This window comes from Blennius ocellaris (assembly GCF_963422515.1).
Source record: "Blennius ocellaris genome assembly, chromosome: 10".
NCBI classification, from domain to species: domain Eukaryota; kingdom Metazoa; phylum Chordata; class Actinopteri; order Blenniiformes; family Blenniidae; genus Blennius; species Blennius ocellaris.
The window spans coordinates 9,694,710-9,709,557 of record NC_137659.1 but is presented as its reverse complement, the minus strand read 5'-3'; the positions used below and the strand labels follow the sequence as shown (position 1 = coordinate 9,709,557).

Sequence of the window (14,848 nt, the reverse complement as noted above, 5' to 3'; positions counted from 1 at the left end):
TTAATGGGATAAAATTCTTAGTGCTCACAGAAAAGATTATTCAGTATGTGGTGCTCATGTCCTGCACAAAATGTGTATTTTTTTTTCAGAAAATTGTCATCAACATGTGAAATAAACCAGTGAAAAGGCAAAAATTATTATACAATATAAATGACGAAATACTATGAGAGAATATAAGAAAGGAAATGCAAGTATTTAGACATGTTGCAGAAAATAATAGATTCATTTTATTTATTTGATAAATATTATAGATGCATGTTGCTTACACACGTCGTAGGTCCTGTGAATAGTTTAAAGCTCAGTTTAAACGTCAATGTTTTTGGTGTCTGTTTACGTGACAACTTTTTCCAAAACTCTCCAAATTCCGTCTCAATGGAAACGGGCAAAAATGCAACTTTTCTGAACCGCTGCTACCGCGCATGCACGAGTTGATTGACAATACCCACAATGTAGGTTTCCTTGGTGGTCTCGTGGATAGGATGACACGCCAGCTACAGGTGAGGGATGTTGTTGTTGAAAAAGCCATTCAAAAGCTTCAAAATACTGCATCTCAAATGAATCTGGAAAGGATGATACGCTACGGGGAGAGCAGGTGGAAGTGGAGCATTTGGCCCACAGCTGGAGGGAAGCCAGAGAGCCAAGGGGAACGAGCTGAGGACACTGGAGCCATATGTGGCCCCCAGCAGCATCCTCGGTGACCCACAAGCCATTTCAAAAATGTATACGCAGGTTATACAAGATAGAAAGTCATCTTAACTACATATGAACTTGATGTCCTCTCTGCAATGTCAAATCAAGAATCTAATTTCCGTACGTTTCTGAGCCATAATGCTTGCATATTGATGGTGTAAACATATTTGGTTACAGTTTGGCGCTCTGCTGAGGACTTTGTGGTTCTGATAATAGTCCGACTTGTTTATGTTGTTAGTGTTTTTATTTCAAGATGTGATCGGAAAAACCTTTTTCAAAATATGATCCTTGAGAAAAAAAGGGAGGTTCAACAGGGTTACTTATATTCAGACCTATGCGGTAGTGGTCTGTTATTCCTATTTATTTATGGTCAGTAAAATAATAAAACACTACAAATGATAATATTAGATCATCACGCTATTCACCCACACATTAATAAGCAGCAGGACGGTTCCTTTCCTTCCTTCAGATCAAATGACACTTTTCCATCTGCAAGACAGCAGCTTTTCTGCATTTGGTTTATTTATAGATTTTTCTGGGTTAAGTTTTAACCAGCGTCTGTGAATGAACTGGGATTACAGACAGCGGTCATGTCATATTTATTTTATTGCTGCCTGAGGTCCATTTACTACTGATTTTTAAGGTTATTTGTTACTGAGAAGAAGATTCTGATGCTATTATTCTTTAGTGTCCATACTTCTGACTTCTGTGTAATGTATGTAATAGTATTGAGTGTTTACCACATGTTGCTCAACTGGGGTAATAGGTTTTAATCTTATTCATGTTACAGGCATTTAGGTCATTCGCATAAGGTGACCCTGTTCCTTTTTTAAAAAAATGGTTGATGGAGAAATTAGTCACAAGAATCATCCCTACTTTTATGAAGGAATGAATAAATAATTGAAAAAATCATTAAAATAAATAATGTCCTTTCATATTTTTTCTGTCAAAAATATCTTTCATTTACATTTCACACAATTCAGTTCAATTCAACTTGATTTATACAGTGTCAAATAGGACTCAGTCATTTCAGGGCACTTCTGCAGAGAAAACCTAACAATTCCACATGAGCAAGAATAATTAACTGTGGAAAGGAAAAACTCCCATGTCCTGTTTTTTAATTTTTTTAATTTTTATGATACTAGGGTATATGAAGATCTCTGGACGTCAATCTTCTCTTGAAGCATTTTTCAGTGATAATTACATAGACGTAAACTTCCAGGTCCCTGTGTCTGTTCTTTATTGGAGTGGTTTAAAGCTAAATATGGGTCAATGTTAAAGAGAGATAGGGTTCAAACCACCAACTTTGTTATTGGATGTTATTGATCCAATCTATCGCCTGAGCCACAGAAGTATCAGAATAAACAGGAATGTGACCTCTGACAATATGACAATGACCTTTTGCATATGTGCAAATGGCCTTGTTTGTATTTCCTATATCAAGTAAAAAAAAGAAAGAAAAAATTATATGATTCAAATTAATTGATATAAATTAACATTGATATAATAAATGTTGAGCCTTGGAATGAGTTTTCATACATTTTTATGTTTATTTCTTAATGGAAACCGGGACAAATGTTGTCATTATTCCATCTACTTCAAAGGATTTCAGCCATGGAGCTTGGTTGTTTGTTGATAAGTCGGTTTTTGAATATAAGAGTATAAGTCTTTTTTTCCTCCTGTTGCTTACTATTGGTTATTAACTCTTTCTGCTCCTGGATTTCTTGCAGGTACCTATCAGGGACAGTGGACCGGGGGGATGCGCCATGGCTACGGCGTGCGTCAAAGTGTCCCGTATGGCATGGCGTCCGTCATCCGCTCACCCCTCCGAACGTCGCTGGCCTCCCTCCGCAGTGAACAGAGCAACGGCACAGTGTTGCGTGACAGCCTGTCCGACAGCCCCGCTGGCACGCGCGGCGGCTTCGTGCTCAACTTTCACGCCGACGGAGACGGTTCAGAGAAGAAGAAGGGCCTTTTCCGCCGCGGCTCGATTTTCGGTAGCCTTCAGCGACTTCGCAAGTCCGACTCGCGCTCGTCCATTTCTAGCAAGCGCAGCTCGGCTCGCAGCGACACGACCATGAGCCGCATCAGCTCAAGTGACGCCAACTCCACCATCAGCTTTGGGGACGGAGACGCGGCCGACGACTACCTACCTCTGGAGGACAACGTGGATGCCACCACCACGGAATCCTACATGGGTGAGTGGAAGAACGACAAGCGTAGCGGCTTCGGTGTCTCAGAGCGGTCGAATGGCATGAAGTACGAAGGGGAGTGGTTAAACAATAAGCGCCATGGCTACGGCTGCACCATCTTTCCCGATGGCGCCAAGGAAGAAGGAAAGTACAAGAACAATGCGTTGGCTCGGAGTATCAGGAAGCATCTTATCCCAATGAAGAACACCAAGACCAAACAGAAAGTGGATCGGGCCGTCGAGGGAGCCGTGAGAGCAGCGGCCATTGCCAGAACCAAAGTTGAGATTGCCATCTCCAGGTAAATTGTCTTTGCATGAACATCGCTGGAAGCGCGTGGGCATTAACCCACCCATGTGATCAAAGTTAGCCGAATCTGATTTTCCTGTCATAAAATCTGTTATTTTAACTACTGTGTTTGGTTGTCTTCAAACCTTAATTTTGTGTTTTTGCTAGCGGGTGAATATAAATTCACTGCTTTATATGAAGCTGTTGCATTTCTAATTCAATTATTAATTTACACATTTTTAGAAATTCTCTTTGATCCATCTTAAATCCGTCCGTTCGGCATCCTGTGGGATCCGTTGCCGCCTCTGGAAAACTCTGTTGTTGTCAACATACTCTCATGTGAGCAGGAAGCTATTGACTGCAATCGTAGCGTGACTGTGCAGCAGTGCACGTGTCAGAAAAATTGCGATTTCCCTGTTTATGCAGAGATGGAGAGCAGTGAAAGGCAATGGAAGTTTGCTCTGTTCACTTAAAAATTGTGTGTACCATAGAGCCTCATCTCTCTCTCTCTCTCACCTTCCTGTTATCATATCAATTTATTTTACTGTGCATTTGTATCACCAAATTTTGTAGATGGTATTTGCAGGTAAAAATATAAAACCTCAGCACATTACATTTTTTTCGCAAAACACTTGTGTGCTGCAAGCAAAGTGTATGTGGGTTGTGAGTAACCAGGGTGCACACATTTCTCTGCCTACTCATAATAACAAGAAAATCCTTCAGCACTTGATTTGAGCAACGCAAGCTTAGCTTCTGTAGTTGTTTTGGCTCCACGACGACTCATCTATTCTCAGCTTATTAAGATTGGCTGTTGGCTCTATGCACGTTATCTGAATGAAATGGGGTTTGTATCAGTCTCTGATGAAGAGGTTTCACGGTGGTGATGATCCTGACGAGTGTGGAGTAGAGATAGCCCGCTGTGGCCGTGGTCTGTAATGTCAGTACTTGAGGAGGTCTCTCTGAGAGGCAAAATCCAGATTAATCTCCACACACATCACCTCTAGAACCAGATTCTTTAATAGGGGGATTGTCTCTTGGTGCAATCATTGGCCTTATAATCACTTATCTCAGCGTCTCCAGGAAAGTCTGTGCTCGGGTACGTAAAACTAAACTCCAACCAATAGACAAGTGTTTGATAGAACAGCGTGGATTATGTCCTGGCCATGGAACAACAGACCAGCTTCTCACACTCTTCCACATTATTGAGGAACCGTGGAAGTTGTGGACTTGAGAAGACTTAGAACTGTGTCAAGTGAAATGTCTAGTGGGCGGTTCTTTTCAGGATTAAGGGGTAGTAATGAGGCTGCTATGGACTTTTCTGGCTTCTGTATTTAGCCTCCTGAGCTGCCAGGATACAAAACATTTCTTGGACTTAACCAAGGTTGTTTTGTTGTTTTTGTCTCCTGTCCCTGTGCATTGACAGCCAGCTGAAGGAGGTCCAGGCATCTTATTAGGATATTAGCTATATTAGGGTCTACCAGCATGTCCAACTGGAAAGAAGGCCACTAGGTTACCGGGCGGCTGTGGCTCCGTTGGTAAAGTAATGGGCTCTCAGTCGGAAGGTTGTAGTTTTGATTCACCATCTCCTCTTGCCTTTCCACATTTCCAAGTGTCCTTGTGCAAGACTCTGAACCTCAAGCTGCTCCCAATGTTGACTTGAGAAGCAGACTTGGGATCAGGCGTTCACAGGTTCATATCATACAGCAGACAGGTCACCACTGAGCATCCCCGAGCAAGACCATTGACCCCCATCAGCCCCTCAGCACCCTAATGTGGCTGCCACCCCATCCTAAATGCAGAAATAATGACGCTGTAAAAAGGAATCTCGACCCTTTTTTTAATCCCAGTAGCAGGTCCAGGGTTGACCTTAAAACAAAACTAATCATACTTTATTGATTATATTCATATTATTCAGTGTGACTCCATGGAGAATAAGCGTTAAAAAAAGGATGAATAGCTCTGTTTTTGCCTGCAGTAGAGATGTGTCAAAACTGTAGCTGATTTACAGTTCCAGTGGGATGTGTGTTCTGATAGGGGCAGATATATGATGAAGGTTCATTAATATTTAACACTTTCCGGGACAAATATGGAGTCCTCACTTAATCCTAAGCACAGAAGGCACCTCCACACGTCTCTTGCTCCAGTAGAAACAGACATGCTCAGACAGTGAAATCCGGAGCAGTGTAAGCTGGTGGTTGAGTGTAGGAAATGAGAGATGCAGTCTTTGAAGGTTGCAGTGCAGCTATAGATGTTGAATGTTGGTCAGAGCTCAGGAACGCATTGGAAGGGTTTTTGGCTTGCATCATTTTTCCCCTCATCTGGGTGAACTGCAGCAGGGAGGGTGTTGGGAAAGAGTGGAAAGACGCCGAGAAAAAGAGTGGCGTGAGGTCAAGATAGTAGGTGGGTGGGCTGTAAAGAGGAGAAGGAAGTGGGCACATTCTTGGCAACAAATTATGTTTGTGCAAATGTGAGTGTAGGAAGGTATTACATACTGCTATGGGCGCCTGAACATGTTTACGCACTTACTTTACCTGGACTTGTTATCAATAGGTTTGTGTGCAGTCAATCATACAATTATATGGTGAAAACATGAGTCGGGGGTTGAATAAATGAATTTAAGACTGTAATGTCACCTGAAGGTATGGAGATATGACGTGGGTGTCTGAGTGAGTGAGAGTGTGTCAGAAGTAGTGCTTGTCTAAATAAGGCCAGGGAGGTGGACGCTTCTCAACAGCTGACAGAAATACAGTCTTCCACAACACACACACACACACACACACACACACACACACACACACACACACACACACGCACACACACACACGGTCATTCAGTCACTCAGTGGTGGGCTTTTTCTGGTATTTGGTCAGTGTGGAAGAATGGTGCGCATGCTGCTGACTTCTACACTTTGTTTTTGTTGTAGCGTCGGGATCATTGCTCATTACTTGTGCGTTTCAGGGAATTACACCACAGAGACACTAAAAGGCTGGAAGGATATGTCTTGTTTGCAATGGAATATTACCGGTCGGCACAGTTTTTGGGTTCTGGATCTGATTTAGAAACATGTGAGCTCAACTATTCCCCTGTTTACACGACAACAAATACGAGCGTATCCGCATATACATATACAATAATACAATAATGTGCGGATCCACTGTATACGCAATGTTTTTTAATCTGGCTCTCAGGGTGGAAAGATTCTTTCACGGGTGTGATTTCCCTTCTGCAGAGACTGCCGGAGGCAATGAAGCACTCTTACTGTACATGCACATCTCTCCCCATCCCGTCCCGTTGCAAATAGTTCCTTCTGCTCATGTGCATGTAAACAAACGTAGCAGTATGGCTCGCGGCCCGATATAGTTCATATCAGGAGTTTAATAGTTGAGACTCACCCCTGAGAGCATCCGCTTCGTCATCAGTCCACACGGATGTCGGGTTCTCGCGATTTCGTTTTCGCGTTTATCCCGTATTGTTCTCTGCACACACATCTCTGTGGTTTCCTTACTAAAACAAGCAACGGCGCCCTCCTGTGGCCCGGCATGCTCACTACGTCGCGGGTGTTGTCCGCTGCTGCGGCGTTAACGTTTGTCGTGAAACGCTGTTGTGCTAACGGGGCCCTCAAACATCTTTCATGAATAAAACTTTGTGTGCCGTCCCACCCTCTGTGTTTGCAGACACTTGAAAGCTAAAAATAGGCGTCTCCTCTCAGCTCTGTGTTCATCAGTCAGCACTGATCCAATATGCACTTTGAGTGGAGATTTATAAGCGAGTCAGTTGTTTATGACTGAGTGACATAAGCACAAATAACATCTTTGCTAGTTTGAATATTTATTATAAACATGACATGTGAGCCCTCCATCTTCTTAACTGCTTCATCTGATGCAGGATTGCGGAGGACCGGAGGTAGTCTCTTTGGACTGGGTGAAGGCAGGCCACACCCTAGGCCAGGGGCTCTCCAACTCTGGTCCTCGAGGGCCCCTGTCCTGCACGTTTTAGTTCTCTCAATGCTTCAGCATACCTGAGCCTAGTGATGATGTCATCACCAAGGCTGTGAAAAAGCCCACTAACGAGCCCCTCATTGTAATCAGGTGTGCTGCAGCTGGGAAAGAGCTAAACCCTGCAGGACACACACGCACCAATTTAGGGTCATCAATTAACCTCACACACCCCTTGTGGCTCCAGAGAACTAGAAAATTGTGTGGGTTGTTTTTTGTTTTTTCACGTTGTTTTTACACCAATGAGCACAATGGAATGATGTGACATGACATATGCAGATCTGAGATATTTACGTATGTCTTGCATTCAGGTCATCAGGTTCCCATGTCTGTTTCAGGTGGTAAAAGTCAAAAAGGATATTGAAAGAGATTTTTAAAAAATCAGTCATTGTAGGTTCCTACCTCACAATTCATCAGTCACTATAAGCGAGAATGAGAATTAGAAATGATAGATTGTTGAATTTCTTATAAACTTTTAAACCTTTTAACTTAATTCTGTGTGTGTGTGTGTGTGTGTGTGTGTGTGTGTGTGTGTGTGTGTGTGTGTGTGTGTGTGTGTGTGTGTGTGTGTGTGTGTGTGTGTGTGTGTGTGTGTGTGTGTGTGTGCGTGCGTGCGTGCGTGCGTGCGTGTGTTTATATTTGCAGGACGTCCCATGCCCGGGCCAAAGCAGACACTGCAGACCAGGCTGCGCATTCAGCCAATCAGGACTCAGATATTGCCCGGGCTGTGGCCAGAGAGCTCTCCCCCAGCTTCCATCAGCCAGGTACTCCAACGTCAGCTCTTCAACATCTCAGTACAAACAAAGTAAAAGATGTACTGACCAATAGGTTTTGTGCTGTAACTTAAAGGTCCCATATTATGCAAAATTCACTTCATGCAGATTTTCTAACGGTAATATGTGTCTACGTAGTCTGTGTATGAGACTCCAGAAGTGATCTGTCATCTCCCTCACTTGCTTACACCCCTTTTGAGCGAACATACAGGCCAATCAGAAATATTCCCTTCATGACGTCATGTAGAGAAATACCTACTCCCTCAGGTAGTGGATCCTCCCTTGGACCCTCACTCAGGAAGATAAAATTACTGACGTACTGAAAAAAATCAGTCTGAACTGAAAAAAACGGTAAGTTACCCTCACCGTTCGCAGGAGCTAGCATTAGCTACTTGGCAGTAATTATAACAACATGCGACCAAACTGAGTAACATATTCAGACACACAGTGTTTTTAACTAAAGTTTCTGAAAAGTCCTGCTGCAGCTGCAGAGTCTGAACTTCTTCAGGTCTGGTATGATTTCAAAAAAACAAGGTTTCTATGAGCCATTGTACTAAATCCACTGGAAAGCCATGTTTTCTGCAGGGATGCCTGATCTGACTCACTGTTTCCAGCCCAAACACAACGTAAAACCTGCCCAAATCTCAACCTCTGTAGAAACTCATGCGTAACAAAGAACACGTCATAAGCACACAACTACCAAAATAAACAAAAGAAAAAAAAAGAAAAGGCACAGAAACAGCCTGTTCTCAGTAGAGCTCACTAAAGGGACTTTCAGACTGGTTGAAATTCAGGACCACGGCTGGATTTGGGCAAAAACACTTTAAATGCAATGTTGTTGGACCTCTGACACCGATGACAAAATACGCGCAAAGGCCAGAACTGCAAAGCAAATCTCACTTGCATATTTTTAAAGCTTCCCACTAACATACCTCATTCACATCATCATTTAACTATTCTGCTCCTGTGCTTAACTTCATGTTCATATTATCTTACAAACTGACTCACCTGGTGGCGAAAACAAAGAAATAAAGTCACTTCACCTGCATAATATTTTGGGACGCATGCACAGAGAGAACATGCAAACTTCCCTACCTTATGAGGCAAGAGCACGAACGATGCACCATCGTCTGGCTGCTTTTTGACATCTTTAAGTAAAGTTTCTGTAAAAACTAAGGTGTTAAAATGTTTAACCACAAAATTAGGACACTTCTTTATGTCTACGTCTGTGATTTTCAAAAATATCATTCATATGTAGGGCTGCATGGCGTTAATTAATTTTGTGTTACTGTGGTTGAGTGTTGCAGTCGTGATATGACTTCAAGTAAACAAGTAAGTTTTGATATATATGCTTTGAGATCTGTATTTTCAAACAATCCTCTTTTAACCAGATACAACTACCGGTATATAATTTTGTTGTAAATTTTTCTTCACTTTAGTGCTTGTGTGCTTCTGACTATTAGCCTGTTGCCTTCAGATACGAAATGTTGTAAAGCTGAAATAATAGAGTGAAATGCATCCATTGGCAAAACGATCTTGTGCTTTTGATTGGACACATTTGCAACATGCAAAGCAAGCAAAATCAAAGTGTATAAAAACCTAATTTATTACAGTTCAACTCAGTCGTGTGTGATATGTATACTTTAAATTTAAAATATATTATGCATCCTTAATACAATGTAATAAACTCTACCTACACTTATTTATTTGGAAATATGACTTCTCATGTGAAAAAAAGAGTCGTCATACTTGCTGTCTCAGTTAAACTCACTTTTATTTCTGGAGGATAAATCTGTCGATTCTCTGTTTTCTTCCAGGCCCTGATTACATACGGCAGAAGTACAACGAACCCGTGGAAGTGAAGGAACCCGTCGAGGTGAAGAAGGAAAAGTCGCCGTCAGGAAGTCCCCATTTCTACAGGAAAGGCACGACACCGTCTCAGTCTCCGTCCCAGAGCCCGGATCCCAGCCCTTCTCCGTCACCCGTTGTCGTCAAAAAGTCTTTCTTCAGCAGCAAGACTGCCAGTGTCGCTCCCGCAAAGCCTGCTGGGAAAGAAAGCAAAGCTCCGTCAGCCGAGTCCTTGACGGCAGGTAAGCCACTCAGGCCGTCAAGTCTTGCTCGTGTCTTCATGAATTAACTTGTTCAGATCCAGATTAAGGCTCAGAAATATGACAGTGTCACTCCAGAAGGATGGTGTTTGTTCGTGCTGCAGCTGTGTTCAGTCCTGTGAGGAGGAGATAACATATTGATACTGACAGATGCATTGTGTTTAAGATGCTCAGTCGGCTGGTGTCATGAGGGCTGGGAAGCTGCTGTTTGTTTTTTTTCATGTTGGAACTGGAAAACCCTGTTTTACCGACCTGAAGAGGGCAGGATAAATCCCAGGAAGTCCAGGCGTTTCGGCATGTTTAACTCCATGTTCGCAAGTTTAATAGGGCTGTGTTTGTATCCGTGACGTCAGATGAACCATTTACAAAGCCATCTTCCATTTCCGTGAAAAGATGAGCTGTGCTTCATTTTTAATGTGCTGCTATTAAGAAGAACAACGTGCCATGTCAAGAGTTGAAATGTGCGGTTGGGCTTAGCAGCTGCTTTTTAACACATGAACTGTTTCTGTCAACCTTCTGACAACTTCGATGTGAAGTGAAGAGAGTATGTCACTCAGTTCGTCAGATCCAGATCCATCTTGTCCTCATATTGAATGCAATTTATTAGTAAACACTTGTGGGGGCGTGAGATTAATCCCATTTTAATCATCAACCATCTCAGTATTTGATAGAAGAAGCCACATGTCTTCAATTCAAACTGATTTTAGTCGATGAAATACTTATCAATACAGTATTTTAATAATCTAATGTCAAACAAGTGTGTGTTTGAATATAATACCTGGAGTAAGTCTAGCCTAAGCTCAGGTGTCCATGCTCACCTACATATTTAGTATTAAGCTGATATCAGAAACTTTGTTGCACATTGTTTAGACGGCCGTGCTCTTGTCCATGCTTCCATCCCACAGTCTGTCAATCTGAAACTTTCCATCCACCGAGCCGCTCGGTGCACTCTCATCTGTTTCATGCATCACATCCGTCACCCTGCAGCAGTCCGCGGCGTCTTTTCCACCCGCAGGTTTGTTTATCTGACTGGTCTGCTGGATCACTACTGCAGCTGGACAGAAAGACGAGGAATTACCTTGCAAACTGCCTCATTATTAACACGAACAAATGGTAACAAGGCTGCCTCGCCACTAACTGCTGATACGTTCTCACTTCATTTAATTACTAACAGGGTGAAACACTGCACGTGTTGAGCAGTTCAGATTTATTACAATATGGCGGCATGGCAGGAGCCGAAAGGAATCTTTTTAGATGTACTGGGAAACTTTCTGTGCTTAAATGTGTTAACTTTTTTAACATGTTATTTTTTTGACAATGATGATGTGATATACTGCCATGAAAATACTGAATGAAAAACAACAGATTGAAAAGAAGAAAAATAAGCCAGCTTATGGTGTCCTGGTAATATCTTTCTGTGCGACAAGCAGAGAATATATCAGTTATGAGTCAACTATTTACATATGTTTATACTGTGTGCAGTCCTCTTCATTGAGCTGGTTTCAGTTGGTCTGATTTGCAGATTTAAAAATTGCGGGTCCAAGAAGTGACAACTGCACTGATCTGAAATGAGAGGTGATGTTGCAAATTAGTTATCGCTCAGATTTTGAGTTTAGTTAAGTGGCATTAATGATCAGAATATCTTATTTTAGTCCATGTTGAAGGGGAAACTGTCTTCACATTGCAATTTGCACATTTGCCGACTTTTCTCTCTGTTGAGTTTAGAAACTTAGTCTGTCGTGTCTGATGTGTTGTCAGTTTGTCAGTCAGGCTCATTAATAACCATATATTTTGAACACGTATAAAAATTGTTTGGCTGTTTTTGATTGATTAATTTGGGAAGGCATTGCTTAAGCGGGAAAAAGTCAGACACAAGAATTAGACCCACTGAAAAGTGGACTAAGACTTCAGAGGTACATAAATTAAAGCTACAGTAGCTACATTGCTATTGACAAGTGGAAGCTTCCATTTCCTTCCAGTCTAAGAGTAGTGAGGAAATTACAGAATCACACATATTCAGATTGTATTCAAGATCCTCTGTTGTTGTTGCTGGTGGTGGTGGTTGTGTAGATTGTATATCGATTGATGACAATCTAAAGTTTTCAGGAAGAAACCACAATGCTTTGCTGAGCGTGACAATAAAAACTTTTTTCATTGGTCAGATGTAGCGGCCAATGAATGTTTATTTAAACAAAAAAGGAGTAAAAATGTATGCTTTTTTTTATGTCCTTGCTGCACAAAAAATACACCAAATTCCCATGCTGGTTATTATGTTTGACGTCAATGGTTTTAATCCTTCATTGGTGCAATTGATCACATTTGGTGATTTCCACATTTTTTGGAAACAGGAACAGAATCCAAGATAATATGTAGTAAACATTGGCAGGAACATATGCACAGTTTAAATCATTCACATTTAAGGAACGTTAACGGATAACACATATATTTGTGTGGTGGTCAGTCAGGTATATAATTTGTGTACAAAATATTGAAACATTTTACAGAGAATGTATTCTATTGAGAAAGATTCTTATATAAACAATGCAAAATGTATGATTTTGGTCAGTTTTGCAACTTTTCAACCGATCATACTAATTACATATGTGCAATGAATATATCAATGCGCAAACTGCACTTGCAAGAGATTGACTGAACCGCAATAAATTACACATGTCCATTTGTCACAACAACCCACTGACCCTGTTGTGATTGTGGAAGGTACAGAAGGATAAATGAGGAGATTTTATGGATAACAGGAGCCACTTACAGGCCTATTTCCTCTTTAGTGGACCAGTAAAACAGTGTCATATTAACCTTTAATTGTCAACTCCAATGCTTTTCTTTGCTGTGGTGCAGAGTATACATTATGAAAATGTCTATTTTCACCAAACAAAGTGAATATTGGTCAAATGTTAACATAAAGCCAATTTGAATGAAACCTTCTGGTGCAAAATATAGTGAAATGCCCAAAAAGCTTCTACTGTAGTTGTAGCACGGTGCATGTTTTTTTACAAACACCCTGACAACATGATTTTGAGCAACAAGGTAGAGGCCTTATGTTTGACAGCCCTGATCCATACAATGCTCGTCTGTACATCTGGAGATTCTTTGAGTTTCACATCCCAGACAGTAGTACTATATATGGAATCAGTGATGCCCAGTTATGCAGAGGGAAATGAAATGGTGCCAGACGATAGAAGAAGCATTATCAATTCCCCCCCCCCCCGAACTTTAATTCGGGGTGAGAACACGATCCGTTGAAGTTGTCAACAGATTGTGTTTGACTTCAGTGCTTCAGTATTTTGTCTTATTTGGTCAAAAAGCACACAAATCTAGAAAATCTCACCAAAAACAAAATGCTCAATAAGTCACAACAAAAAGTGCTATTCGGAAGTATGGATCCCAAAACAACAAGACATTAACATTATTATGAGACATATAACAACTCTCAACATTGTCTCACATTGCAGTATATATTGTCCATCCTTATATCACATTATTGAGCTTATCCTCATACATCGATAGGCTTGTCCTTTAAAATGTTAAGAAGAGAGTTATTATAGACAGAATGCACTTATATAAAATGTATCAAGCTCTGTAAAAGCTAATTTTAAAAACATGTTCACTTGACGAGTGATTGATTATGTTATTGTTTCAGGTGTTTTGACTCCCTGTTGGTTGTTTTCTTGCCCCTGATTCTTTCATTCTGTGTCCTTTTGCTTTCCCTTCTGCAGTGTAGAGAACCTGCATCTCTTCCCATGCCTTCTTGCCAGAGCATCTTGAGTGTCGAGCATTTCAGCCGTTTCGGTTTCCTGTGTTTCCCTGCTAAGTATTTTGACATCATTTTGCTTGGCGAGCTGTGCCTTCGCTTGATTTGGGTCATCTGAGTACCAAACCAGACACAGAACAAATTCCTTGTTGTTTTGGAATTTGCTCCGCTGTTGCATGTCAGTTGCAGTGTGGCCTCAAATGAGACGCACCTGTTATGAACTGTCACTGATCACATGACCTAAATAAACCAATAAATTCTGGTTTGACTGCGTGAAGTGCAGCTGGTTGTTTGCAGTTTGTTTTTCTGCCAACCTGGGGTTTTTTTTTTGTAAGCAACATGCAGTTTTTGGGGGGTTTTTTGTCACGATGATGGAGAGGAGAACTGGTGAGCGTCACTCACAAGGTTATAAAATATTCCTGCTAATATACCTAAAATTCCCTCTTTTGAGAGCTTTAAATCTGAGGTGCATGGGGAAAAAAATCATCATTGAACTGTGCAGATTTTTTTTTTTTTTTATCTGAAGCAGCCAGTTGTGACATCAATCCAAATAGAAACCATTGCAGATGACTGAAATCTGTCTTCAAAAAAAACAAAAAACACATGTGAACATATCACAGTGCTCTGAAACAAGCAGCGGATATATTTAAAATTGGATTTCATAGCAATCTGAAGTCTGTTGTTCAATTCAATTAATCGGTTTTATTTGTATTTGTAACAGTCATTCCATGGGACTGTTACAGAGAAAAACCCAACAATCACCTTAAATACACACGATGCGTCACAGATTTGCAGTGGGTGGGTTTTTTTGTCTAGATAGCTAAAGTTAAATGGCAGAGAAATGCAAAACTAAGACATCTTTCACTGTAAATGTGGCCCAAAACAAATCTAACCTCGCCAGTGAATGTTGTCAGTGTCTGCAGATGCTCTACATTTTGTATCTATCTTAATTTTTACTCAAGGAAAAAAAACATAGATGATGATTTATCATGTTAAAAATCTAAAATATGTCAAAACTGTCAAAAACAATTCCCAT

The 14,848-nt window shown here is 41.1% G+C and overlaps 1 protein-coding gene across 2 annotated transcripts in view; it reads left to right on the top strand.

Moving 5' to 3' along the window:
- LOC308135403 (junctophilin-1-like) overlaps positions 1–14,848 on the top strand; it is a 30,277-nt gene that overhangs the window by 7,370 nt on the left and 8,059 nt on the right. Inside the window, exons 2-5 of one of the 2 annotated variants that reach the window (XM_080503365.1) lie at positions 2,421–3,180; positions 7,808–7,926; positions 9,753–10,025; positions 13,778–14,094. In XM_080503365.1, coding sequence (XP_080359491.1) covers positions 2,421–3,180; positions 7,808–7,926; positions 9,753–10,025; positions 13,778–13,782 — 1,157 coding nt within the window. In that variant the 3' untranslated portion in view covers positions 13,783–14,094. Of the gene's footprint in view, positions 1–2,420; positions 3,181–7,807; positions 7,927–9,752; positions 10,026–13,777; positions 14,095–14,848 lie in introns of those variants that run through there. The other variant, XM_080503364.1, reaches the window with a different exon arrangement.